This window comes from Corvus cornix, chromosome 2 (genome assembly GCF_000738735.6).
Source record: "Corvus cornix cornix isolate S_Up_H32 chromosome 2, ASM73873v5, whole genome shotgun sequence".
Taxonomy (NCBI): domain Eukaryota; kingdom Metazoa; phylum Chordata; class Aves; order Passeriformes; family Corvidae; genus Corvus; species Corvus cornix.
In genome coordinates this window covers 92,244,726-92,268,787 of record NC_046333.1, presented here as the reverse complement: position 1 = coordinate 92,268,787, position 24,062 = coordinate 92,244,726, and the positions used below count along the sequence as shown (strand labels likewise).

The 24,062-nt window shown below is 40.3% G+C and overlaps 1 protein-coding gene and 1 long non-coding RNA gene across 2 annotated transcripts in view; one reads left to right on the top strand and one right to left on the bottom strand.

The window, feature by feature from the left end:
• The window catches only part of AHRR (aryl-hydrocarbon receptor repressor), a 90,479-nt gene that overhangs the window by 40,580 nt on the left and 25,837 nt on the right, over nucleotides 1-24,062 (top strand). The window contains exon 4 of the mRNA XM_039549702.1: nucleotides 16,034-16,134. Within this exon, the coding sequence (XP_039405636.1) occupies nucleotides 16,034-16,134 (101 nt within the window). The remainder of the gene's footprint in view (nucleotides 1-16,033; nucleotides 16,135-24,062) is intronic.
• The window catches only part of LOC109143868, a 32,161-nt gene continuing 26,284 nt past the window's right edge, over nucleotides 18,186-24,062 (bottom strand). Inside the window, exon 3 of the long non-coding RNA XR_002044251.2 lies at nucleotides 18,186-23,808. This is a non-coding gene — a long non-coding RNA (uncharacterized LOC109143868). The remainder of the gene's footprint in view (nucleotides 23,809-24,062) is intronic.

Sequence of the window (24,062 nt, the reverse complement as noted above, 5' to 3'; positions counted from 1 at the left end):
CATTGCATGGGCCACAGGGAGGGGATGTACCTTTCATTCCCTCCCCTACAAAGAGCCCTACCACAGCGCCAAGATGATGAGAATCACTGAAGCAGAGGGATGAGCCTTGGGGCGGGAGGGGGGAATAAATAATGGCTTGTTGTCAACCCTCCCTTCTGCATTAGGCTGCCAGATGATTGCTTATTCCTTGCTCCCACCCACACCCTTCATGCCACCACCAGCATTTTTGGTCCTTTGTGGCTGAGGTTGTGGGCTAGTCAGCGGATGAGTCAGCTCTGCTAACCAGTGCTTTTCCAGCTCCCCATGGCAGGGATAGCTTGGGCGGAAGAGTTTCAGCCAGCACTATCTGCTTGGAAGATGGGGGCTGCTTGGGCACGTTAATTGATTTATTTAGAATTTCACCATTCTGCAAATAAAGAGCAGGTTTCCAGGGCTGTGCAATACATCTCCTCTTGTTCTCTTTGCATATGCTCTGATGCAGGAAGTTTTGAAGCTACACCCTTTATACCATCTGTTAGTATGGGAGTGTGGAGTGAATGGGAAATTCAAACTTTGAATGGGTCAGGAAATTCAAGTTTTGCTCTCACAACTAACTACATGTTGGTCTCAGATGGGACTGTAGCTCATTGGGTTAATGTACAAAACGAATCTTGCACCACAGCTGAGCTCCCGCACCACAGCTGAACTTGGCACTGCGACCGAGTGGGAGAAGAGAGGATGAGAGCTTCAAAATACCTTTGTGCCTCCTCAATGCTGGGCAGGCCTGGGCCTCTTTAGTGCTTCCCAGGGGTCAGAACACCCTCCGGGACTGGCACATGCAGCCTCTCACAGCTCATGTTGACTGGGGAACATCTGGCCAATGGAAAATACATCAGGCAGAAGAATGTTCCAGCTGCCCCGTTCCCAGCCTGCCCCATCCTGCCTTGGCTCCATCAACTCCCGGCTGTGTTGCCGTGGCTCGAGAGCAATCGTTAGGTACTCCAGCTCCTTTTCTTATTCTCCACATCAGGCAAAGGCTATGCTGTGCTGGGACAGGTGATATGAACCACCAAATGTGGAAGGCTCAGTCACAGCTAGTGACTAAACAACTGAAAAATTTGTTTTAAACTAATTTCTACAGCCACACTATTTGCTGTCCTTTTCAGTCTGCGTAGTGTGAGCGTATTTCCAGGCATCCTTCAGTGGTTCTGACCAAGCTAGACCTTACTGCAAGCTAGACATTGCAGTAGCAAAACACTCTTTTCCTCCTCTTCCAGACAAAATCTGGCCATTTACAAGTATGTACAGTATATTGGGGCAGAAGGAAGAGGGTGAGGATAGAAGTGATTTTGTGAGTATGCTTGCTGTAATTTTTATAACCAAATTATTCAGAAATCCTTAGGTTTGAGTCTAATGGCTGTAATTTGTCACAGTACTTAAACTTATTTCCAATGAAAAAATACCTCTTAGTAGCTATTTAAAGTCAATTTATTCATTAAAAAGTGATTTATGGTACACTAATCTGAAATAGTTTGATTTTGGATTATTAGTTGGGGTATCAGTGAACTCTATTACATTTCTTTGGATAATTTTCAGATTAAATAAACTCCATAAAGGACTAAAAAAAAATAACATATAGGCAGATTGGCAGCTAATCCAAATTACTGGATGCATGTTCTTTTATATACATAGGCAATGTACAGATCTTCCAAATACCAGGTGAAAGATATTAAGAGCCATGGAGGGAGTGGGGAAAGCTTGCAGTAATTACTTGGAAATTGGCATATGAGAAGTCATTGTTTATCCTTATTTCACTATACTAAATTACTGACCAATTCTTTCTCTGGAATTGCAGATCCAGTGGGACTTAGACACATTATTAGCTGCCTCCTTGCATCTCCTTAGAAAATGGACCAATTGACCACACTGTCTTTGCGTATGAGAGGTCATATTCTTGAAAAAAGATTAGAAATATTTTACTCTCATATAATAGGGGTTAGAAAAAAGATTCTCAGAAAGGCAAGACTTCTTAGGTACCAGATCTGTGGCCAGACTGGCATGCAGAACAGAGCTAAGCAGCAGTATTCTAGCAGCTGTTTACCCCCAAATGCCCGTACATGAACTCATTCCTGCTGTTAGCAATGATTTCGTTGCCAACTGCCTCCAGAAGAGCAGTGTAATTTGTTTGTATAGGTAAGGTAGCCCAACAGCATTCTCACGCATCTCTTTCCATACGTAGAAAGGAAAAAATGCCATGTTAATTAAATACTTGCATTAGTATCAAGTGCTGTTTTTTTCTAGATAAACTTCTTGCGCTTTAGCCAAAGTCCGTAAACAGGGACAAAGTCTGTTTAGGCAAAAGTTGATCCTGTATATTTTTCATTTCCATGGGAAGTTGTTGTAGTGGCAAGTGAATAGGCACAAGTCAGTAACATAGGACTAAAGGTAACATCTTCAGAAGTCTCAGAAATCTTTGAAATTGGGACTTATCTTCAAAAATGCCTGTGGCTTTGTCTGCACTTGTACTGTTACTCTCTAGGTCACTCTGGAGGCTGTCAGCGCCTTCCCTTTACATACTGGTGTCTCTGTCTCATCACCTCCACAAACATTTTGACCAAGCTGAGAAGCTGCAGTGATGCTCGGCACCTGAGGTTAAGCCTGACTCTACAATGTGAGTGTGCCAAGCTCTGACAGTGAGGTCCACCAGCAGTAAAGGCACAATTCTCTGTCCAGCTTCCAACCTAATTTCTCTCCATAAATATGGGTGAGACCTGGAGCAGAGATAAGGCCAATTATGGGATGTCATTAGTTTCATATCAAAGCTGGACCGAGACATCATCTTTTGTGTCAATGGCAAACTGCAGTGCAGATGGGAGAGGACCTCTCCCACTGCTGGGTGAAGATACACATCAAGGTCAAGCCGAAAGTGTAAAAAGCCCTCATTTTGGATAAAGCCAAGGGTACTTAACGGCCTGTGGGTGCATCTCCAGAATGCCTGAAACTGTCTGTAGCATGTGTGGGCACACCTCAACAAGCTTTTACCTGTTCAGTGTGTCTAATAATAGCAGTGAACTCGCAGGACAGTGTGCAAACTGCATCCCACACTGTGAGTCCTCAACAGGCTTAGTGCTGTGCCCTCATTCCTATTGTTACTTATTTAAGCTGGATTATAAAGCTGGTTTGGGCAAGCCTGTTTGTGCTGCCTTTAAATGAAATGTGTCTGTACGCTAATCCTCACAAAATATCAATGAGCAATATAGCCACCATAATTTTTTAAATTATAGGCTTCAAAGTAATTTAACAGCTTTTGAAAACTTTCTTTCAGGTAATTAGTGCAAATAATTAATGATGAAACAACAACGGTTGCTTTCATAGCATTAACTGCTTGTGAAAATAGGCCAAGCCCCCCCTTCATTGGGTAGAGTTCACTTACCTTAAGAGGAAAAATATTTTAAACTTTTTTCTTTAGATTCCCAACTGCCTCATCACCCAAAGTCATTCCAGCTATACCTGCAAGGCATGTCCATACAGCAGATTACTATGTTGGTCATTTGTGGGACACTTGGCTAAAATAAAGTAGACTTTTCTGACCTAGGAACAAGCTCTAACTAGAACTTGTTGTACGTTCAGAGTATTCCTTCAGAATCAATCCATAAGCCTGTTTCCTGCTTTACTATTTCCGTATTGTTGTTTCTAACAGCGCAGAGGGTCAATGTTTAATTCAGGGCAATTGTATTTGTTGTTTACTGAATCTAATGTTTGTTTACTGCTTACCATGACTTTTAAATATCTTAATTAGCATAATTTACAGTAGCACCTGTTTGGTGAACATGGACCTTTAAGATAATAAAAAGGAACAGGCTAATGAAATATTTGCAAAAGGTGCCAGTATAGTTTAAAAGAATTGTAGAGATATTTAGCTTCAGCTTTTATTGCATTCTACTCAGGCAACATCATTCCACCCAGACAGAACTTGAAGCTATATGCTTCCTCCCTGATCAAACTGAAATAAAATAATGCCATGGCATATTTGGGGGAATCCCATACGATAATATGCATGTGCCTTATATCTGTGTGGGTTGAAAGGATGAGCTGCCTCTTTAAAAAGCTTCCATGAACCTGTATTGCTGTAGTAAGCTCTGGTAGGCGAGGGGTTGCGTGACTGCAGCAGACTCATTTGTGACCTCAGAAAAGTGGTTATGAAAGTGATCTCTTGATCAGAGGAATAGAGCTCTGCTGCCTGCCAGACCAGCAATGCAGAAATGAGCCTCCTCCCTGCAAATCTGCCCCGGCAGGAGAAAAAGTGTTCCTCTTTTCGATGCAGTGTGATGATTCCTCTGAAAAATTCTTGGGCTTAAAACAAAGTGGGCTCTAGAGTATATGCTGTCTCCAGTTAAATTTCACGTTTTTAAAAAATGTGCAAGATCATATTTGCTTTTTGCGGCTTGTAGTTTTCACTTTTCTGCCTTAAACTGACGCCTATTTTCCTTAGTTCAGCTTTAGTAAGCCTTGTTTCAGTGGTTATTGGAGTGACTCTGGCAGTAAACCACAGTGTATATCCAATGGAGATCATATTGTAACTGGTGAAAGTGCAATATAAACTACTGTTCATGTCACATGATGAGTAAAACAGATCTGATGAATCAGTAGGTAAGAAATCACTGTTTTTCATCCAGAGACCTGTGACAGGAAAGAAGCACTAGAAGTAATTTATCTATCATAATTCTCTTTATACACACTATTCACCTCGCATTGATCACTCAGTGAAAGCTGCAATTGGCTACTATTGCCTAGAAAGTTGAAGCCATAATCCTATTAATTTCATGAATGAGATACAAGATTCTTGTCCTTATCCCATAAGGAATACTCGTTATTTCTTTGGTAACTTCTATGAGTCAAGGTAGCAGGCACCTTTGCAAGAGTCAGACTTGCCTGTTCAAGTCAATGACACATCTGCAGAAGAGTTGAAACTGGAGAAAAGGTTATGTTTTATTAGCTAGGACTTTGTTTCTGAAATACAGAACATTGGTTTTCCTTATCTTCAAATGGGACAAGTCTGATAAGAACTCTATGCCTGCCTTGTAATTTTATCATTATATCTAAGTGATCTCTGGTTTTAAAAATTGAAAAGCAAATTAAAGAAGGGAGACGATTTACAGTCTTAGAGCATTCAAATATTACCTTTCCTGCCTTTTATAAAGACATAATTTTTATTACTTTTAGAAAATTTGAAGGTCCTAATTCTGGTTGTTGACCTAGGGACCATGACATTTTTAAAAAACTTAATTTGTCTAGTGCTGAATGGGAGAGAACATGTAAGCCCACTACTGGTCTGCTTAGGGTATTTGGCATCTGCTTGGGCTCTTCTTCTGAGCATGGAACATGGCTGTCAAAAAAAGCAAAGCAAAACCTTTGTGAGGAAGTGAAAAATAAAAGTGATTGTAGTAATTGAATACATTGTGTGCATACATTTTCTAGGTCTGCAGAAGCTTCCTGTTCTGCAAAGGAATTTATTTTTGGACAAACCATAGCATCTTCTCTGCAGGCCCTCTGTCTTACCAGGGACTCCAGTTGGAAACAAGGTCCATCTGTTTGGATAGCTTCACAGGACTAGTCTTTAAATGCATACATTAAAATATTAATGTGGATAAAAACATATTTAAGAGATCCAGTGATTGTAACATTATCAGTTTAGGCTTCTGGCAGTTCAGTTTCTGACTTCTGTTGTCAGATAGTTCTTAATTTTGAGCTTTTAGGTAAGATTGTCATGCTACTGTTTTTCTTCATAATTCTAAAAGGTTCTGGAATACAGCTCAATGTTTTAAAATTACCTGCAAATTGATTGTGAAATAATTCTTTCAAACTTTTAGATAATATCCCTGATGTTTCATTTGCACTTATCTTGTCTCAGCACGCGTTTTTACTTCCTGAAGTAGAAAATCCAAAGCTTAAGGACCTCCTCTCAGGCATACTTTCCCCACAGCACATGAGGTGCATTTAACTTCTCAAGGCTTCATGCAGCCCATGTCATCGTGACAGCCTCCACAGACTGAGCAGAAAAGACCAAGCAGAGCAGCTCTGCCTTAGAAAGAGAGCGCCAAGTTCTGTGGGGTGTGTGTGTTTGTCTGTGGTTGTGCAGCAGTGTGCTGTGATATCCAGCTGAGTTAAAGGTGGAGATTCTCCTATTTCCTCTGTCAAGCATATTTGCTTATTTTAAGTGCACTGGAAAGCAAACGTGTCTTTGCTTTTAATATTGGATACAGTAAGGCTGTATATTAAAGAACTGTTCTTATGGTATTCCTGACTCTAAAACTGTTGGATCCAGATTTGGTTTTCTGGGTAACACATGCACATCCTGTGCACTAAGGTCTCAGTGTGAATATTTTAGATGCAGTGTTTATTTCATCTTAAAGGTTTCCTTTATCCTCTCCAGATCATGTGCATTGGCTATTTTTGAACAGTTTCTTGGATGATATACTGGCCTACTGACACATGCTTTTTCAACTCTCTTCTAAGAGACACTAACTTAAATTCCTCTTGGAACTAGCAGGTGTGAATTTAGCCTGTGTCTTTCCATGCAGAATGGTGCAAAGAAAGTTCTAAAGGGACAAGAAATGGAGGAGTGGAGGTCCAGGAGGTAGTCTGTTTGTTTCCAGGATCATAGTCCTGGAAAAGAGTTTATCAAATCCAAAAAGGGTAGCAAAGATCATGTAAATCTCACGTAAGTTAGTCATTGTCAGGTTGCTTTAATCAAGAAGGGGAAGAGATGTTTTCTCGTGCATTTTCCTAGTTGCGTTTATTTTCATGCTCAGTCTTTGATTTGAGTTCATTCTTCAGGGATTAATTACTAAATGTTCTAAACTATAGACCTAAATTGGAGACGCTAAAATGAGGCACATCTTCTGTAGACAATAGAGACAAAAAATTATCTGATAGTCTCAACGTAAATCTGTTATCAAGACTTCACTGCATTTCTTCTGTAACATGCAATTCTTACAATCACCTTTCCAAAAGCGGGAAAGATTCCAGTAGACTTCAATTGCTTACTTATGAACACACATAGCTTTCCTTTTAGCTGTCTTTTCAGTAAAAATGGATTTTGGTCTCATTACTTATGTTTCTGAAAAATATTTCAGACTCAAGTTTATTTCAATAGGCTGTTTATCATTAAATAATCTTTTTTGTTGGTTTTGGATGCAATGATTAGTCACAAGCTGCTCTTTCATCCTATGCTTAAATTTAGTCACATACAGGCTTTCTCATAAGGTTCTGATTTTTCTTATTGTCACTTCTGTGATATACTTTGTTTCACGTCACAGATGCTGCTGTTGTGCATCTGTTGTTTATTTTCTGTCTGCAACAAATTTTGTGGACAAGGCCGTGGCATTGCAGTGGGAATATAACAACATAAGAAATGCACTACTGTGTCATACCAGTGGTCCATCTAGTCTGGTATTCTTGTCTTCAAAATTGCCATCTTTTATCTACTTTAAAGCATTCTTGTGCTAGTGTTACAGGGCACTTCACAGTCCTCATATTGTGGGGTTGGGCAAACAGCAGTTCTGCGTTCAGTTTATCCATTGCCTTTATAATTTTGAAAACCTCTGTTGTATCTCCCCTCATCCTTCTCAGTAAAAAGTCACAGCCATTTTAGTCTCTCCTCAAAGGGCAACTGCTCCTGCTGTGGACATCAGGGTCCACTGATGTATTATTTTCATCAGGAGAATCAATCCTGAAAAAATGGCCTGATGACAATGAAGAAGTATGAGCCATATCAAAATAGGATAATATCCTTGGGCCACAGACAGAGAAAACTATGGGAATTCAGAGGATATAGAGAACCACTTTTCAAAAATATATCTCAACAAGGGAAAAGATGGACAGCTATTCAGACAAGAAGCCATTATGAAGGATGTTTTGAAGAATGGGGAAACTCCTCAAGTGTTTTTGATAGATCATGTTCTCCATAGATCCTAGAATCAAAGTGCCCTGATCTGCTGTTCCTCTGAAAATGTATATATATCATGATCCACGGGATTTGCTGAGGTCCCATTCAAGCAATCAGGATGTAGCAGGTCAGAACACACTGCAATACACTTAAGGCTAATTGTGGATTAGTTTGGTGAAGTCATGAATGAAAATATAAAACTACATTCATCGTACATTCTGAGGTCCTTAACTCTGAAACTAAACAATGTTAAGCAGGCTTTCTAAATACGATACACTTCTCTTAAACTTTTTTTGTTTCTGCTCTAAACTTATGCTGAGTATCTTGATTCTGATTCATAGACATGTAATTTGCCAGCTTAAGGTGCAAGGAATCTGTTGGAATCATCTTAATTTTTTGTGAGGGATGTGGGTATTGATTTTAAAGTGAAATAAGTGGTTTGCAGATTTCTTACTCGAGGTTGCTCAGGCAACCTCAGGTTTGCAATCCATTATATATTCAGGTTTGCAATCCATTTTGTAGTTTGACAGAATAGCCATTTTTATTTACATTTATGTGTTTATTTAAAAGGATGTGCAAGCAAACATTCAGGCAAGCTAACGTATTACAGCTTAATTAAAGAATGGAATAGTACACATATAAAATTAAGGCCTCAGGACTGAACGTATAAATCGATAAGTTTCCGTGATCAAATCATCATATTTAATGTAGTAGAAAATAAAATGGAATTGTGAAGACAAACAGGAAGACTGTTACTTGGAATAAGTCTTATATCTTGGGATAATTTCAGAGGACTGCATGTCTTCAGCAGTCTTATAGCCAATGTAGTCTACCAGACCAAGTGATAACTCAAATATTTACTCACAGTGATGCAAACAGATCTCTAAAATATCTCCTTTGCCAATGCACAATGTGGGGTTGTCTGTTGGGGAGATGGTCTGTTGAGTCATATGAAGAGAGAAAGGTTGTAACAATAAGCTACAGAAAAGAAGTGTGTTTTCCAGACAAGTTCTTTCGAGTCTGTTGTTTGTATAGTTAGCACACAATTTGTTTCACATGAAGGCAGAGCTTTTCTTTGGATTTGTGATCCCTCAGAAATTATAGGATAAGGGAGATGTTACAGTCCTAGACTACATTGAAACTTGACATCCAAGTGTGATTTCTCATGAGATAGAGAGAATAAACCAGCAAAAAAACAGAAGAAAAGCTAATAGCTTTTTTTGCATATTCTCCATATGCATACACATTTTATAAAAGCCACTTCACCCCATTCTCAGCATTTCTTAAGTTATTCTACACATTTACAAACCAAGAATTCTGGAAACAGAAAGTGACCATCCAGAATTTACCCTAATGCTCATTCACCTAAAATGTTAAGCAACTCCTCATCTTACAAAATTAATCCCATTTGTGATTAAATAATGAAAGTTTTCCTGGAGGGAATGTGAAATGTCCTGGGAATACCCAAAACCTCTGAGGAACCTGCCTAAGTGAAGCTAGCTCTGTTCTGATCAGGGTGAGGTAGACCAGATGACCTTCCAAAGTTCCTTGCAACCTACAACTTACTAAGTTTTTGTGGTTCCCTATCCTGACTCAATTGACAGACCTGGGTTCCCCATGGGTGAACCGCTTTCCTAAAGCTTCACAGAACTCCTTGCACTGCAGCACCACAACATTTGCAGGCAATTGTTTTCAGCTTCTCAGCTTGCCTCATGTAAACTCTGTTTCCCAAAGGCACACAGACCTCTTTTTCACATGCAAGAAAAAAAATACCCTGACTCGGTCACCTCTGTAAGAAGTCCTCAGTTTGTGTTTCTTCTTTCACCTGCGCCTGGATTCTGATGCTGCCTTTTTGCTGGCCTACTCAGTACTGCCTGCCCTGGCATCATACCAGGTCCATTCCAAGGATCATGAATTCCTACCCCAAGCTGATTCTCTTACTGACAAAACCTTGCTCGACAGTTAGGTCAAGAGGGAAAAGATAAGACTGATGGGTTTTAGAGGTCAGTGTGAAGAAGATGGTGGATTTTTTCTGGGAACTGGAGCAAAGCACACCAGGACCTCCCCAAGGCAAGAGGCTTGTCCTTCTCCCCTTTTTGCCTGCTGGAAACCCTCTCTGAGATCTCGTCCTTAACATATTGTCAGATCACCACTAAATTTTCTAATGAGCAGAATCTCTCAGAGCTGATGTTTGTAGAAAAACTATAGGAATGAGAGCTTTTTTGCTCTTTTCTCTGTCTTTCTGTAGAAATAATTTCCATGTGTACTCTTACACACACACAGACAGCACTGGCAGCTGGATCACTGTTTTAGAGAGTTTATCTGATCTGCAATAATTTCTGAAAACACAAAACCCTCCAGTGGGAGATAATGAAACCGACCGTATTGATGATCGCTCCAGCAGAGTATTTTACTGTTTGCAAAAGGATTTGACTGCGGGGAAACACTCTTCACCCTTCGCACAACGGGCTCTCTGCCTTCTCCCTGCTGCACGAGAGTTATTTTTCTGATCCTTTACTCTAAGCTCCTTTGCTTTTTTTAGGCAACTTCCAGATATCTGATACAGTATATAATGAGGAATTAGGTTCCATTACACGAAGGCTTAACCTTCTCAAAAAGCATTCAGCGCTTGCCAGGAGTCATCAATATTTAACAGCTGTTGTTATTATGAAATACTTCATAGGGTAATGTGGCTCGTCTGCTCGCACGCAAGGGTTTGAACGGCAGCCAGGCCCCTGTCAGAGCCGCCGGGAGATTGACAGGCGGCGAGGCTTGCGTGACAGCGGGGCCGGGGTTAGTCAGCACTCTGCCTCCTCCGCAGCGGGGACTTCTCCTCCCCCTCGCCTCCCTTCAAAAGGGCTCCTCCGGACGCGGTGGGACACGGGGCTGGGGGCTCAGGGGGGCTCAGTGGCCCCACCAGCCCCGCGCACGTCCGTGGGGAGAGGAGGGCAGCGCGGTGGTGGCATCTCTTTGATGCCGCTCTCGCGCGGGGGAAAATGGATGAGGCTCGCTGGGAAAGGGGAACGGTGGTTCGGGAAGAAAGAGCGGATGGGATCTGGAAAGCAAACAGTTCGGTTTGTACCTTAAATAAATGTCATGCTGTACTCGAGAAACTTCAAAGGGAAGTCGGATTTCAAAGCATCTCTTAAGAAGAAGCAGACTGAGAAAACCGCTAAGTTGGGAAGAAAAACTGCATTACTGCTAGCATAATTTCATCTGGTGTTCTGGTAGCCTCCGCAACAGGACCAAGCACCATCCAGCTTTTATTCAGCTTTTATGCATTTTGGTGCTGATTTCTTTACCAAAGCATTTGTACAACCTGTGTGTTGTGGCCTTTCAGAGTGCAAATGTCCCTTTCATGTTGTTTGGCAATGTATAATAACTGCTCCTTATGCTGTGTATTTTTTAATTTCAGTGTGCATCTAATGACCCCCATCCTAATTGTCACTTGGTGTTCTCTGTAACAGAGCCAGAGGAAACAGACCATTTCAATTCATGACTCTAGGTTTGTGAAGCAGAATTGCTCATACCGAGTGTTTCCGAGTCAATTTGTTTTGTTTTCTTATTATTCAGAGTAACACGCAGAGCTGATTCTTCCTGCAGCTAGAAGATCCAGGAAGAGAGACCCTGTTCTCACTTCCTTTCGAGTAACAGTTACCAAACATAACATTTGCGTGCTTAAAACTGTCTCTGAACCTGCAATCTCGATTTGGGTATTTTCATCTGTCCGTTTCAAGAAATGATACCCTGGGCATCATTGGAGAGCACTGGTAGTCCTTGTAGATGGGCTTGAAACTGATTCACCAACTTGAATCTGATGAGGACGGTATGGTCCCTTCTTACATCCGAAAAGAACCCAGGCAGGGTGTTCAGTTCAGAAGCAGCATCCCTTCACTGCTCATTTCTTGCCTGTGCTGTTGCTGGATGCAGGCACTTGGGGCAGCTGGGGTACAGTTTGCCCCCTCATTAGTTTGTTACACACCCTCACTCAGGAGGTAATTTTGCTGATTATTTTCTGAAGAATGAATGTTGTGCTTGTGCAGGATGAGGTACAGAAACACTCCAGAGAATGTAATCCCATGGGTTTAAAAACTATGGTTTTATGAGAGTCCTGAAATCTCCATCCCTTTGAAGTAAAGAGTATCCTGCAATGAATAAATGTTCTGTTATTTCTGGGGGAAAGGGAACGGCTGGTTTTATAATGCTTCTATAGACTGTGTTAGGCAGCTTTTCTCTTCTTTACGATATTCCAGATTTGGTTTTTCAAGCCAAGGAGTTTGCAAATGCAGATAGAAATGCTTGTATCAGAACTGGAGGCTCAAAAGAGATCTCAGGTTTTTACATTGTTCTGAGCAGAGACAGTGCAGATGTGAAAGGCTCAACAGCACTATCTGTTATAGTCTCCTCTGTGGACATTTTTCTCCATTAATTAACTGTCAATTCTAACTCTACATTATTTTTTTTTGTTTCCACTCCTTTCACTGCTTTCAGATTAGAGACTGAAACGATGTCCTCAGATCTTTGACCTTTCCTCCAGGAAATTGCATAGGCCATTTTATTTCACTTTTTCTCCCCCTCTTGCTCTTCCTAGCCCCCTTTCCCCTTGCCCTGTATATTTCCACAGTGTTGTCCTTTGTAGGACCCAGCGTTTCCAGACGTGTTGGCTTTTAATGTTGCATGGGATTGCACTGTGCTCACTAGATCGCACGACCTCGCAAAACTGTCAGCCCTGGTACATGTATCTCTGGTATTTATCATTCTATGGTATCAATATGCTCATTCATCTTCTTTGGCAGAACAGCTCCATCTTCTGTTTTATTTCATGTTCTGGAAGTGCAGGCTCGATACGCTGTGCTCAGAAAAACATCTCTGGTGTTACCACTTCCCCTCTCTTCTGTTTGCCAGTTTTGAGCCCGGTAGGTGAGTGCTCTATGCTGACCATCAAAAGGGTTGCCTCTCCCATAGAAAGTAGTCAAAGCTCCATAAAGATACAACTCTCCATTTTTTTTTTACAGCCAGCAGCATTCATTAGAATGCCCGCAATATCAGCTTTTCTCTTGCCCCATTCTTGATATATGGGAACTCCAGCAGCCTGTTTCCCCCTCAGGTCACTGAGTCATCCTTTGCTGGTTTTTATTTTTCAGCTTTCCGCTATTTGCTCCTCCCTGCCTACCAGAGACAGTACTCCTGCCTTCCTCAAGCTCTCGGTTTTTTTCCCCATCATAGGCTTCGCTGTTGCTCCAGAGGAACGCCATTTTATGAGATGTGTAAGCTTGATCACAGCTGTCTTGGCATCAGGGCCTTTTCTGTCAAGCCACCCATCATAACCAATGATTGCTGTCCTGTTCTCTCTCATGATTCTTGGTGGTGACAGGCGTATTGTTAGACTGTTCTGTTTTCTTTTCTCTGTTTTTCTGCCTAGTCAGATAACATCTTGCAAGTTTCCCTCATCTGCCTGTCATGTCTTGCTTTTCCTCCTCCTCATAATTTCTTTCAGGGATCTGTGTGGTTTTCTGCCTGTCTTGTTCTGCTTTCTCCAGGTGACAGGCTATCACCAGCACCTCTCTTCTGAGGTGTCACTGCAGTACCAGCCCAGCTGTGGGTGGATTAATCAAGTATTTCCAGTGCGGGGAGGCAGAAGGAGAGTGAGCAGTGAGGGACCGCTCTGCTGCCTCAGGTGCAAGGAGCAAACGTTCCAATCTCTGAGGAGCATTTGCTTCTTGGAGCAATGGTGTTATTCATCTTTCTCTGATGGTGCAGTGGGTCTCCTTGCAGTCGAGCCAGTGAGTAGCACATGCTCTGAAACGGATGTGTGTGGCCTAACATATGGGTAACTCTAACTGGCAAAATAACATTAAAATACTTTCCATTTGGAGAAGGAATTTATAGTAGCCAGACGAGTTGCAGAACAAACATCTCTTGTGCTTCTGCTGCTGTGTTTGTATGAGCCTGAAGGCTAACAAGCAGGCAGGGAGCTCTGGCCCGCTCAGCTGAGTAAAATAATAGTTTCCACTAACGATGAATTTCGAACGGATGGAATTTTCGCAACACCAAAAGAGCGCATCAAAGAAATAAACCTTCGTTTCCTCTCACCCCTCCCTGTCTGTCCTTTAACCTGCACAAAGACCGCAAACCACCATGTCAGTAATTACAAAAACATCTTTTCTGAGGAGGGAAACTCTGGAAGAGGCCATTGGAATAGGGGCTGGGCTTTTAAAAATTTTTGTCACAAGGTATTTAAACGACATGTGATGTGGCACTTAGGGACATGGTTTAGTGGTGGACTTGGCAGTGCTGAGTTAGTGGTTGGATTTGATGATCTCAAGGGACCTTTTCAAACTAAATGAGCCTATGATTCTATGTTTGTTCTTATAGACAGGCCTAGCAGAAGGCCTAGCTGATCAGGGGGAAAAAAAACAACCGGTTCCAATTGCTTTAAAGGTACACCAAAATGAAAATCCAGATTTAAGAATCTGTATATTCTACTCACAGCAGCCTAGCTTAAAAGTCTGAAATCCCAAAATTGTTTTGGCTGGAAAATATGGGTAGGGATCTGTTTAAGCAGCTTGGGATTTTCCTGATGTATTTTCCCATGCCCAGGGGAGGGATTTATTACATCTAATTATACATTTGAGATAATTGCTTTGGGGTAATGACCAACATTATCACTTTCAGCAAATATTTACAATGTAAGCTAAAAACCACCACAAATACTCAGTTTGCGTGGTTCTGAGTTTCCATCATTTGTTGCAAAATGCTGATATGTCTTGCAAACATCCCTTACTAGGCTGTTAAATAGATAAGAAGCTCTTGCGCAGACTCAGGAGCTTTAGAGACTCACTGCCTGCCTCCTCTTCTTGTTCTGGTTTGGTACAAACTATTCCTGCCCATCTCAACCCTTATTTGGGGGGAGGTTTTTTTTCTTGGTTGGGTTTTTGTTGGGGATTTTTGGTTTTGTTGGTTTTTTTGGTGTGGGTTTGGCTTTTTCTTTCAGAGGGGTGTTTTTTGTTTTATTAACCATCTTTGGCTGTGGCAGTTCCTGCTCCCCTTTGGCTCGAAGGGAAAATGTGTATCAAATGTCCCAGACAATATCACTGGGATGCTCTCCTCTCTCATTCTCTCTGTGAAAAGGAGAAAAACCAGAAAACTGAATCTCTATGTGCTACCAGGATATTTGTATGACCCTTCTCTGGAATGGGGCAGTAGGAGTGAAGCTGACTTAATTTTTACTGACCAAGTGATAAAGACAGGTTCCTGTCATACTGCCTAGATGATGCTCAGCCCAATTATGAAGTGGTGCCAGCCTTCTCAGAAATTCTTTCATTATCCCCACAGATGGTATTGTATTTCAGTGATATTTCTGTAGGATATATTGATAGGAAGAATTTGAGGATTCAAAGATATTTGAGATCAAGCAATGTGAAGGAAGAGCACTCACCAGCTGAGTTTTCCATGAAAGCTGATTCAGGAATAAGCTTTTTTCTGCTATTGTTAGAAAAGTATATGGAATTTTAATCTATAATGAGAGCTATTCATGAATTTAATGGAGAAAATGACCTGCTAAAAACAAACTTTAAAACTCTGTGTAAAACTAAAACATTTTAAGAACATTCCCTTGAATCTTACAGTCAGGCTGAAACTTGTAAAATGAACAGGGTAAAGTGAGACCAAAAATAATCTGATGTCAAGGACATCAGCGCTGAAAAGAAGAAACTTATTTCACTCCCTTTTCTTCTGAGCTGTATAGACATTTCTCCGTATTGTCATAATACATATTTTTATAAACAAAACAACTTGCTAACTTTCTTTTGTTTCTTTCCTGTGGGTTTTGGTTGCTGCTTTATGTAGAGTAGACTAATGGAAAAAATATGTTCAATAAAAAATGTGATAGATATTTCACATAAAAAACATCTGGACTGCAAAATATGTATCTATCTCCAGCACAAGAAGAAAAAAAAGGAAAAGAAAGTTGTCAGTAACTGAGATCCAGACCACAAAGACAGTAACTACCAATTAAATTCAATGCATGTTAAATGCCTAAACAAGAGTTTTAGTCGTGACCCTAATCGTTATGCTTTCTAAATTGATGATAACTCTTTCCAACAGCCATTCAAGAAAAGCACTTTAAGAAGCAAGTTGGCCAAACGACAAAAGAAGACAATATATCTAACAAGACTGCTGTACAAGAAGGTGGACTTCTACTAGAAGTGAGTGAAAAAATGCTGGTTTTTTTCTGGCTGTAATTTATTCAGTTGATGATATATTTGGGCTGATGATTTGTGTCAGCTTTGAACAAACAGTCAGGCTTGGTGTGAATCTTTCAAGAACCACACTCGTGATCACTTCTTGCAAGAGCAAGACTGGCAGTTGTGACAGTCACGGTGTCCATTGGGACAATTGCACCTTGCACCCTTGCTTGCATCCTTGAAATTACCAGTGAACTCCAGCAGGCCAGTTCACAGTTCTTTTTCACTTTTAGGTTTATTTTAGTTGGCCCATATTTTGAGGATGTCAACATCAGATTTCCTTGTTTCTGATCTGAGCTGAGAATATTCTAGGATATTTTAGTTCATCCTACTTCCTCAGCTCTGTGCTCTGCACACACACCATGCACCATGTCAGCAAAAGTTACCCCTTCTATGTACTTTTATCCCCCTTAGGCTGACTTTATATTGGCAGAGCAGCATAAAGGGCCCATGCTGTTACTGAGAATTGGATCCATTAATCTGAAGGAAGAATTAATACTGCTGTGAACTACTGAACCAGCTAGAGCACAGCGGTCCATCCCAGATACATCTGCATTTCAAACACATGATGTAATAATGCCTCTTATACACTTAGGTCCTTGGAAATTCCTATGTGATTAAGATTACATATGTACAGTTGTTTTGGATAGGATAATACTCATGGTATAAAAATTGTGTTTTAATGACAACCCTGAGATGCATGTAAATGTAAATTAAATAGTAGACTCCAGCAAATAATAGCTGAATACTATTAAATTAAAGCACATTTTACCATGAGATCCAATACCATAAGTTACTCAAGTCTGTGGAATGGAAACTTACACCCTGCTTTCCTTCCTCTTAATATTTTAGAAGATTTTAATTTTAGATTTCAAAACAAGTAACACAGAGGCATCTGATTAGTTAGTTCTACTGCCAAAACAAGATGTTTGGCTGTCAGGTGTTATTTTGCAGTCATTTCCATTCTCAATGAATAGGGAATAAAGGGTGTACAATAAAAGATAAATATGGTGAGTATATAATTTTTTAACAAGGGTCTCCTATATTTAGTCTATGTTTTGTTGTGTGTACATTACATGCCCACAAGTTATCGTCATTCAGCATCTTCAAACAGTAGTCCTACTGCTGTGAGTACCTGGAGAGAACACTGGCACACAATTTGGGGCAGGTTAAAAGAGACTGGTGCTACTAAATATGCTCTGTTTCCTGCAGGGTATGCAGGAGTCACATTCCCTCTGAATACAGGGGAGATACTTTATCCTGGATCATACTTAAAGTGGATCATTAACTGGATGATTAAGTGCATGTTAATATGAATGTACTTGCCAGGCTTCATTTATGGGCACGTCTGACCTAGAATAAGAGGGTGAATTTTCCTTGGGGCTTGTCGGGAATGTTCTCGGAGGAGTGAGTTTGGCTCGGATCCTCATTCAGTGGTTATGGCACATGAAGAAAAGTGGGTTTTTATGTCCCCCCAAATTCACCATGTTGGTTATTAAGAACTGTGGGATTTTAACTAAATATCACATTTTGGATTCCTTCCAAGAAGAAGCAAACCATGGTTGCTGTTCTTTGTATACTGACTTGTGAATCTGACCACTTTATTTGCTCTCAAAAGGTATTTTTCAGCTGTTGAAAGCCCCTTTTCATGTCATGACAACACCTTGCACTGTGCAACCTCTCCTAGATGCTTTATATAATACAAAGCAGAATAATCTGAATCACCAAAATATGTGTGAATAATACTGTTCCTGAGTGCAATGTTAATGGAAAATCAAGAATAATTGCTTGTATTTTTTTCCTAGTGGGTATAGTCACTCTGCTTTATGTATAGATAGAAATAAGGGATAACAAGAACCTAATTACTGGTAACTGTGTATCTGGGACTCTTGAGTCTTGGAACAATGCAGTATTTCCCCTTTCAGCTTGAAAGAAAACAATGGAATTAGGCTGTCTTCAAAATATGTTTAAAATGTTTTTTATTTCAAAAGGCTTCTGCCACAACATGTGGTTTTTATTTAAGATTTTATGGAGATTTTTTACAGCTACAATCAAATAGCTTTCATCAGCAATAACAGAATAAACAATGATACCAGTTTATCAAAGACTTTTTAGTGGACCACAGCAGGTATCTAAATAAATAATTTCTTCTAGTGCTTTAAGATCATTTCTTCTGGATAAGAGAGACTTTTCTTGCCATCTTTGTTTCCCTTTGAAGGGAAGACAGACAAAGCTCTAAGAACTAAAGTCTTTATTTCTTAAGGGATTTTTTTTGAGTACGCCCCATTCTCGCAATCTTTACTGTCCTTGGAGACTTCAGATTCCAACAGTTTGACTGCAGTAATGATTTTTAACTTTGTGCTTTCAAAATATTTTCCAAGACAGGTGGTTTTGCAACCCTTGTGCCCCATGCCTTCTGGCAGAAAAAGGGCCACATTCGGTTTCTGAAGCCTGTTAGTGAATACTTAAGGAACACTGGGCCAAACCCATAACCAGAAAAAGGGGAAAATAAGCTGTATTGGCAGTCAATAAACCCAGATAGAGTTTATGGGGTGATGGGGTGGAGAAACACAATAAAATGGTGACTTGGGAAAATAATGAATCACAGGTGGGTATCTAGGCAATAGCCTTGATTGCAGGATTCATCTCATGGCTGTTAGCCACCTCCTGCTCTTCCCCCCCAGCTATGCTCCACTTGTAATCTTAAGTCCAGACTCAGAGTCTACACTATGGTGCTGGTAATTGCCCATCCCAAATGGCTGTGGAACTGTCATGTGTTACATTATTCACTGATCATTGGAAGGATTAAATGCTTGTTGTTAAGAGGGAGGCCCTATATGGACTAGCTTTCTTAATGACACACAATCAGGCATCACCCCATCATCACCTCCGACACTGCTCCTTCAGTAATCAGCACTCATACACCAAGCAGTACACTGCTAAAATTGTCACTTGGGCTTTATTGACCACTTCACAGTTGCTCCTGCAGTTTTTCTGCTTGCTATGGAAGAATAACTGATGTTCAAATTTCTATCTCAACCCTTGCTGCTAAAGAGGTGCCTCGATGGGCTCTCTTTTCTTCTTCATTTTGTCTGCTGGTCTTCTGTTAATGCTCTTGTAGGCTGAAGCATGGGATCTATGGCATCTCTGTCTCCAGATGCGTCGGACATAATTCTTTTCAAGTGTGAAAATAGTGTTTTATAACCAAAATGTCACAAAAAATAGAAAAAAATACAGACAATGCAGGCAGCTCCCAAACAGATGCTAGTGGAGGAAGACTGCCTGGTTTTATCCCCTCCCTACTCACTGATGAATATCAATAAAGGCCAGACCTGGCCTTTTTTGTCATTTCTGTGCTCACTGGCAGTTCAGACTCTTTCAGAGAAGATCCATGTTTCTTTTCAGGATGCTCCAAGCCACGCTTTTGTACAGTTCAGGGTCAGATTTCCACGGTTCTTCTACTTTTAAGGCTTCAGGGCACAAGAATCACATTTCTCTGGTTTTGTCTCATGGTTTTCTTTATGGCTCCTGTTGAAGATGCCAGTCGTAAGACTGTCCTGATACATCTTATTCAGTGACACTCTACATTCCATTTAATTCCTTTATCAATGACCTGGATAATGGGATTGAGGGCACCCTTAGTCTGACAAGACACAAAATTGGATGGGATTGTTGGCCTGCTTGAGGGCAGGAAGGTTCTACAGAGAGATCTGGAGAGGCTTACTACTTATTTAAATTTTTAGACAAAGACTGTCAGGTGCCTGGCATCTTAAATATCTTAAAATCACAGTCATATGGTCCTTTATTTAAAAATAAATATGCATGTTTGAAATGTATTATTTAACAATATGTTGCTACCTTAGAAATGGGTGCAAATAAGAAGCTTTCTGGGAGTTACTTTGAAGAGAGAGGTGAATGTGCATATTTTGGCACTGAAAGGTATCTCCCAGTGGCCTCTACTAACAGCTTGAACTAGAGTTCAAGTTTCATTCTGAGGGAGTTGGAAAATGATACATTAGAAAACATCCTATTGGTGCTGTTCTTCACTCTGCATGAGGAAATAACATAGGAAACCCTTTTCCCTCTTGGTTTCCTGTCATTTTTTTAAACTTGTTAGTGTAATTCCACTTCCTCCTTCCAAACTGATTTATGTAATCAGTTCTTGATAAAACTGTGCTCTTGAAAAAGGTACTCCAGTTTGAATTTCAGTCTGAAAGCAAGAGATTTTCCTCTTCCTGTTATTTTTAAATTTAAACTTGAAAAGGCAAATTGCAAGTCCAACAAAGTGCATGGTGATTATATGGATCTACGACAAAGGCACAAGCTTCACAAATCAAAAACTGGTAGAAAGAGTTGTTTTTGGTTTATTCTGGTCTGGAATTCCTTTTCAGCTTCCAATGCTGCTGACACTTTCCTAGCACAGTCCTTCTAAAGTAAATCCTGAGAGATGATGATACAGTGCTTCATTTTCTTAATCTACATCAAAATAGGAAATTCTCATAAAAAGCTCATAGTCTAGTGGTTTTTTGTTTCAGTTAATGCAACTTTTTAAACTTACCCAAACAATGCTTTTGCTTTCCTTTGTTTTCAAATGTGAACCTTCTCCCAGTAAATTAGATTATATGATTTAAGCTGATATTAGTGACTTGGGATGACTTATGGAGAATTTATCCATGAAAAAAATCCATAAATGGGGTTAGGAGTGCTGTTTTATCACATGCATGCATTCAATTTTTTCTTGCCAGGCGTAGGCAAAACACAAAGGAACACTTTAGAGGCCCTGGTCCCTTTTTATCTTGCTTTTCAAATAGGCATATTTCTGAAATCCAGACTTGAAATTTGGCATGGCCACAGCTCTGTGCAAAAAACATCCTTTCTGTTGCCCTTTAAACAAATAACTAATGTTCTCGCTTATTCTTTTCTTTTTTTTTTCTTCTTCTCTGACAAATCTGGATAGAAAAGCCATGACAGCTAAATTCCATTTGCTCTCTCCTCCAGTCCTTAGTGCTACTGTTATGACTGCAACAATCATGATGCTGCCACAGTGCTGAGATTTCTGAAATACAGGAGGTGGCACCATCCGACTTGACAGGGCGACAGAGAAAACCAAAATCATGTTATCCCCTCCCTTCAGATTTTCAGCCAAACTACAAGAAAAGTGATAGAAGGTGGGTTTTGATGGGCAAAACTGTGTGGAAATAGTGAACAAAATGGTAACCACAATTGCCAGCACACATAGTGTCTGAGAAGCTTGACTTTTGCCAGGACTTTTGCAAGAGTTTTATGGAGGGATTCGAAAAGGAAAAATAGGTTCTTCTGTAGAGGCTTGTGTGGAGCCTTTTCGCAAAAGGGAAAATGCCAGTAAGTGCTTGTTTTCAAATCTCGTCTATGGGTGACATATTGGGCTGCTGAGAGTTAGTATTTAGATTCTCCAACACAAAATTACAGATTATAATTGAGAGGGGAGCAAGCTGGAAGTGGATTGGAAAATCAGGACAAGCAACTTATGTTTAGCGTGACAGAGTAGGGGGAGCAGGCAGCTGGCACAGGTGTGTGGTGAGGAGAGACAGTTATCATCCCCTGGTTGGTGCTGGCATCAGGAAAAGTGTCTTCTGTTTGTCAGGAGAGAGGCAAACCTGCTGTCATATGAGGAGGGCTAGCTGAGAACTTTTAGTTGTACCAGTGAAAAGAGCAGCTGTCCATCCGCAGTGTTAAGGTGAAGAATCAATAAGCTTTGGGCACAGACCAGACAGATGCCGATCCGAATTTCAGGCGCTGTTGCTGTCTCCAGACTGTTCATCACAGCCAACTCCACCCGAGCTCACTTTTCACAGCAGCTTCCTCTGTTTCTGCTCAGGCTATTTCGGTGCCTCTTGGAGAGAGTCCAGTGGCCACATAACTTCCTCCAACAAAACATATTCTCCCATTTCAGCTCTGTTAGGTTTTTTTCCTCTCACTGGCTTCAGAGCTAATCCTTGACAACTATTTCCACCAGTCAATGGGTTTGGTATCTGTATCTGAACCCTGCATCGAATAGATGCACCAGGACTTAGTCTGCTACTAGAACTGACTTCTTGCATTCAGGTAACAAAGGCATTCATAACACACTGCTCCTTTCCTACTAATTTCTTAATTTACTTTTGAGGAAGTGTTTTTGAAGATGGCAAAGTCATGTATTGCAAAAAAAAAACCCCTAAAACATAGAAGAAATAGAAATACACTTTAAATAATTGCAATCCTACATTGTTTTAATTTGTCTTCAACTGGTTGAAGTGAAATTATAAATGAGCTGCCTAAACTGTATTCACAGATGACACTTGCTTTCAGTATATTCCTCATTCTCAATTCAGAAAAGCTCATGAGCTGCAGCCTTGCTATCTTCTCAATAAGATGAAGTGATGAGCAAGAAAGCAGGTCCAGGCTAGACTGTGTCCAGTCTGGAGAATTTTTGCAAATTTGCAATGATTTTGTTTAGGACGTTTCAAAAGAAAAACCTACATATTTTACGAGAAATATTGAGTACATTCCACTTTCACTTTTTGTCTGCCTTAATTAATAAAATTTAAATGCTTGAACCAAAGCAGAGGCTTGCAGAAGAGACTTGGGGAAGGATTCATTTAGTCTATAATGCAGCTTAAGATCTGCAGTCATTGCTGCTGGTTAGAGCAGTTGTCTCTAACTTTCTATCCTCACCCCTCTCCAGATAATCCACTGTCATTCACTTGACATCTAGATTAGAGGAAGTGTTGCCTGCCTCTCTGGGTCAGCATAATGCCTTTATAGCAGGATTCACCCCTGCTGTCAAAATGGGTTAGGGTGTGTTTGATACAGGATACTTACAGGATACAAAACATGCATAAGATGATAACTCGCAGAGTAAAACTGTTCCCAGAGTCAACTTCAGGAATGCCACACTCCCTGAAAATTCTGCTGAACTGAAACGGTGTTTATAAAGGCTGGTTTAGCATATATTATTGAACAGAATGTGAAATACAGATTGTTTTGCTCTTCTCCCCACCCCCTGAAATAGTTTCATGTTAGAAAATGTGGTATATAGTGCTAAATACACAGAAAAAGAGTGCTCTGAAATTAGGACATAACACTCTGGTTGCAGTATATAGGCTGCAACATTGTCTCTTCTAGATTTTGATTCCTTACAGAAAGAGATGTCTGCCATTCATCCTCATTAACAGTTTGCAAGTACAAATAAAAGTCAGCTGTGGATGGAATATTATGACGGCTTCCTCTCTTCAGAACTTGATGCACTTACATGTAAATAACACTGAAAAAAAAATCCAGACATTTGGTACTTACATATGTCTAATTGTCCAACTTGTTGGATAAATATTATTTGAGACTCTTTTCAGTAACTTATTTCTGTGAAAGATAATGCCTAATCTTACTACATTTGTTATTGCAAAGTCTACCTACCTAAATTTGTTATTACAAGTGCAGAGTAGTGAGCAATTAATGCTTCATTTTGAGTCTTCTCGAATGGAATTAATCAGGCTTGCATTTTCTGCATTGAAATTGTTGAAGAGAAGACTGAAAAGCTCAGAGCAGCTGCAGAATTCAGAAAGGACGAAGAGCTGAACTTGCACTGAAGATACGATATTGCCCCAGCTTTGCTTCCATCTGTGAATACAACATCTGCTTTTGAGGAAGTGAAATGAGAAACTGCATAAATCAATATAAAGATAGTTTCTATTTCCAAGTGTAGTCCAGGGCATAGTATTTGTGAAAGAGCATTGACAGGAGGGTTCCTTTACTAGTAGAGCACAACTTTAAATTCAACATCATGATTAATGAGGAGGCTAAAGGAAAAGATATAATGATTATGTTGTAATTTAGTATCCTTTCATGATAATTGCTAAGGGGAATGACATGTT